The 5,047-nt window shown below is 34.7% G+C and overlaps 1 protein-coding gene across 1 annotated transcript; it reads right to left on the bottom strand.

The window, feature by feature from the left end:
- Positions 1 to 4,306: 4,306 nt before the first annotated feature.
- LOC123694048 (histidine-rich glycoprotein-like) lies at positions 4,307 to 5,047 on the bottom strand. Its single transcript, XM_045639344.1, has one exon. It carries the CDS (start codon positions 5,038 to 5,040, stop codon positions 4,318 to 4,320), a length of 723 nt encoding a protein of 240 aa, XP_045495300.1. The 5' UTR covers positions 5,041 to 5,047; the 3' UTR covers positions 4,307 to 4,317.

Here is a 5,047-nt window from a genome sequence, read left to right as displayed (position 1 = left end):
CCGATGAACAGATAGACTTTGTCTGAAAGCATAAGCTCTACGCATAGATTAAATATGTAAAACGAAAAATAACCTTCAGACGATAAAATACTATCTAAATCACACATAAACCTAACTAAATTGGGTTTATTTAAGTTTCGAGGTTAATTCACATTTTTCTCAATATCTTGAAAATCCCTGTTTTTATCACAAAAAAATCAATTAGTAAAAATCTTTTGAATATCGAAGAACCCTCCAAAACCACTCTGGCATTGACGCAACACTATACTGTGGTCCATACTTTCATGGGCATTCTCCTTTCAGATCTGATTTTTTTTTCTACGAGGAGTACGGGGAATGATTTTATGTAATGACACGACCGGGACCGCCTAAAACTAAAATAATAAAAGTATTTGTGTATGCAGCAATAAAAATATTTTTGTGTATGTAGATATTATTATGTAGAGTAGATACGAATTTTTTTGAGTATGTTAATAACTTCCGTCCCAGTCATTTGCTTTCTTTCAATCTTTCCTTTATCCCCTAATCATTTCATTTTTTGACATATTAATCTGCAGATTTAGAGGCGTGGTATGCATTATAATATTATAATCTTCTTCTTCATGGGCGGTAGTCGTCATTACAATTTTTCACATTACCTCTTAATGCCCATAATTATTGAACGAAAACAAATACATATATTTATTGAGCGCTATTTTAATAGTCACATAATATAATAAATAAACTTTATAAGCTGCGTGAACGCGACTAAAATATTAACATTATGTTAAAATAAATTGACGACAAGGGGAAACGATTAACTAAATCATTCTATCGAAATATTAAATATGGCAACATTATTTTTGGAGCTTGTCGTAACGACTGGCAATTTATGCGATTATGATTAAGGTTGCCAGTTCAATAAATTAAAATACGGCGAACTTTGACAATAAGCTGGGTTAATTAGTCGCTATAAATTATTGAATGTAATTTATTGTGTGATAATGATTTATATTTGTGTAATTTTATAAATTTAGCTGTTTTAGGTGTTGTTACATTAATAGGGCACTTAGCTATTTCAGTTTGTGACCAAACCATCTGAAGATAAGGACACATCGTGCGGTCAGTGAATTGATGGGTAACCACGTTTCGTAGAACGTCGAGTACAATATGTACTGAAATACGCTATAAGTGAAACTAAATTTGTTGAATTTGATAATTTTGGTTTTATGGCATTCAAATGCTTTATAAATATAAATTTATAAAGAATAGAAAAATTCGATCACGAGGCGGGACTCGAACCCTTTCACGCCAAACTGGGGCGGACGCCTGACCAAATCAGCCACCCGTGATCCCGCCAAAGCGATCGAATTTATTCTATTATTACAGTTTTATGTGTCATAAATTTATATTAATTTTTTTGTCTATTCATCGAAAAAAATTAAATTTACTTTTTTACATACACCAAAAATTCGCTCTTAAACGATTGAGCCGCGGGCACCACATTATAAAACTTTCAGATAAAAATTATGTCAACAAAATAAAGTGGTCACGATCCGGAATACGATTATATCCTTGAGTTTCATCTCGGATGGATTCCTTAAAAAATTCGCTGCGTGTTAAAACTTTGAATCACCAGCGTAATAGGGCTTTGTTGTCTTTGTTAACATTGGAGGGTACTTTACAGTTGTATTGATGTGTTACGACACGATTCCGACACGATAAAAAATAATCTGTGTCTTTGTTAAACGGCTTTTGTAAGATTTTTTTATAGACCTGGTTTAGAAATAAAATAGAAATATTAAAAGAGTGTGTGTGCAGAGCACACGTGTCAGAAGTGAAACTTTTTGACAAGATTCAAACATATCAAAATCGTTGCCTTACTATGGAGTAAGGCAACGATTTTGATATGTCATGACGTGACGGTATTGCCATGACGCAACCTTGAAATTCTAATCTAAACGCGCCTCAAGAAGACTCACTTCAAAAATTTGTGGTAAAATGGTGATGCTCAGTATTACATTACATTGTTTCAATTGATTATTTTATATCGAAATAATTGATAAAAGATAAACTAATAATATATTATATAATACTTCTACTGAAATGGTCGTTTAAATTCATTTTGTTAGAAAATAAATCGCTCAATGTAAAAAGTATTTTTATCATCTGTATCCATCAAGTAGGCCGGTGGCGCGCATACAAATTCGGGCACATTCAGGGAAACGATATCAATCTCGCGATACATTTTACACCTCACGACATTGTCTGTACCAGGAGGAATTGCTAAAGCTTAGAAAGGAGGAATCAGATGTATAGAATAATTTTTTAATTGATTTATTTCATAATACTAATAATGTGTAGCTTTTTGAACTAATCAAATCTAAATGAAAGATGTATTGGTTTTTCCATAACTTACGGTATTTTTCTCAATATAATCCCAAAAAATAGAACTGTTGTTTTTTTCAGTTGTTTTTTCATCTTTACCTCCTTCAACAATTAATCTGCTTATCTTATGGAAAATATTTTACGAAGTGCTTTGTTGGTAAAACATCTATAGGTACTTAATAGTTTGTTTATTTGAACGCGCTAATCTAAGGAACTAATGGTCCGATTTGAAAAATTCTTTAGGTTTTAGATAGCCCATTTATCAAGGTAGGTTTATATGTCATCACGCTAAGACCAACAGGAGCGAAGCCACGAGGGTGAAACCGCGGGGCGCAGCTAGTTTTCTATAATTATTTTGTACAACAATAATTAGGTTTAAATTTACCAATTAGCTGTACTTACGATTTGATAAATACATTAATATGAACGGCACTGTACACGGTAAAGCTTGAAACGCAAACATACATTCATTTTAGAAAAGCTTTCGAATTGTCAAAATACATCATTTAATATTTACCATAGATTTTCAATTCATAGGTACACAAGTACACACATACAACAATTGAGAATAATCTCTAACAGCTATATCACAGCCTATAAAGTTGAAAGCCACAGTGATCGTTCAACGTTGTAACCCGTTAGAAACGCGTCATTGAGTTCGATCACTTTATAGTAAATATGTGCGAATATATTGTGTGAGAAATACTAGTAAATATCGATCGAGGTTTTTTTTATTTTTTAGGAAACTATTTGACAAAGCGTCACTTTTCTATGCTTTTTTACACGCTTTTAGCAGCGTGTTAAAAGCGGGTAAAGGTCCACCTCTACGTTTGCTTGTAAATGACTCCTTTAGACTCGATTTTGAACTGAATGATTTTAACTGCGGCTAAATTTTAATGAGTTCTACAGGCGGATTTAAAAATCCGCCTGTAGAACAGGCGGATTTAATTCGAACTTTGTACACATATCAAGGATCGGTGAGAATACAATAAATTAATGAGTTTAAGTTTGGTTTTCAGATATTTTAAATATGTTATTTATTTGCCAAACTGTTTATTGTAGTTAGAGCAGTTATATCATATCACATAATATATTATGTTTTATTCCTGAATAAAATAAAATATAGATAATAAATATAATTAATGTACCTTATACATAAATAGTATTTTTTGCTGTTGAATACGTGCGAAGCAGCTAGTCTATTCATACTTATTTTTTGTTGGATTTCACTAAACTCGATTTAAAGCAAAAAGTAAGATCTATGAATGCACAGTAATTTTCTTACAATTTATTTTTTTTATTTCTCAAATAATGTTCTATCATAGCATTTATTTTTATGGTATGTATTAAAAACAAAAACTAATGCATTTTATAAAAATAAAAAGTTTTCAGGATTTTTTATGATAATTTTTTTTTTTAAAAGACCTTTAATATTTTAAAGGTGTATTTTATTATGATTTAGTATAGAGACGAATGAGATTCAAGACCTTGGCAATATATTGCAGAATTCATCACAATTGTGAATTGATTGTCGCAAAATGATCTGTTTCAATTACAATTAGGTGAAGCAATAAAGACTGCAATTACTATGCTAATAAATTTATCATTATGACTGTATCAATACAATAATATGTATTGTCCTATAAATTAGTTACCTATATTATGTGAACAAATTGTATTACGATTTACTTAATATTTTTTTCAACTGAAAAACGAGTAAAAGCTTAGTAAGTATGTAAGTAGACCAATTTGTCGTTTTATCAAAGAGAAAATAGAATGTATCTGATTGAAAAGAATGCGATATACTTTAGATAAATCAATAATCAAGATGTAGTATAGTAGATTGAATAGAAACAATCACGTTATATACAAAATCATAACTTTTTTAATTACAGTAAAAACATAACAAAACAAACATCAACAACTAAATTATCAGGCGGCACTAATAGCTTAGTGTCCAGATTTGTGACCCCAGTGCTTGTGGTCCTCATGTCCTCCCTTCTTGTCGTGGTCGTGGTGATGATGCCAGTGGTCGTGGTGGCCATCTTCGCCATGGTGGCCCTTGTGGTGGTGGTGATGTCCTCCCTTCTCATGATGACCTTTCTTGCCATGGTGGTGTTCATGGTGTCCGCCGTGTTTGTGGCCCTTGTGGAAGTGACCGCCCTTCTTGTAGCCACCCTCGTCGTGGTGACCGCCGTAGTGCTCATGGTGTCCCTTCTCCCCGTGGTGGTGATGGAAGTGCTTGTCCTTCTTGAACTCGTCGTGCTTTTCGACGCCGTGGTGTCCCTTCGTGTCATGGCCCTTGTGCCAGTGGCCGTGCTCGTCGTGCCCGTGCCCGTGCTCGCCCTTCTCGCCATGTCCGTGGTGATGATGGTAGCCCTCGTCGTGGTGATGATGCTTCTTATGTCCGCCGTGCTCGCCATGGTGGCCTTTGTGGCCCTCATGGTGGTGATGGCCCTTCTTGCCGTGGTGGTCTTCGTGGTGGCCGTGATGGCCTTTGTGTCCCTTCTCGCCATGGTCGTGATGATGGTGCTCATGGTGCTCGTGGCCACCGCCCTTGTCCCAGCCGTGGCCGGACGCCGCAGCTTCCAAATCAGCAGACCTCTTCTGAATGTCCCTGGCTGACACTGCAGCTACCAGGGCTAGAAGCCCGACTACTACTAGGGTCCTCATTGTTGTT

This window comes from Colias croceus, chromosome 8, assembly GCF_905220415.1.
Source record: "Colias croceus chromosome 8, ilColCroc2.1".
NCBI lineage: Eukaryota > Metazoa > Arthropoda > Insecta > Lepidoptera > Pieridae > Colias > Colias croceus.
Note: the sequence above shows the minus strand (reverse complement) of the source record. Positions and strands in the feature narration are given on the sequence as shown.

Coding starts and splice junctions, on each gene's coding strand:
- LOC123694048 (XM_045639344.1), bottom strand. CDS start 5,040: ATGAGGACCCTAGTAGTAGTCGGGCTTCTAGCCCTGGTAGCTGCAGTG.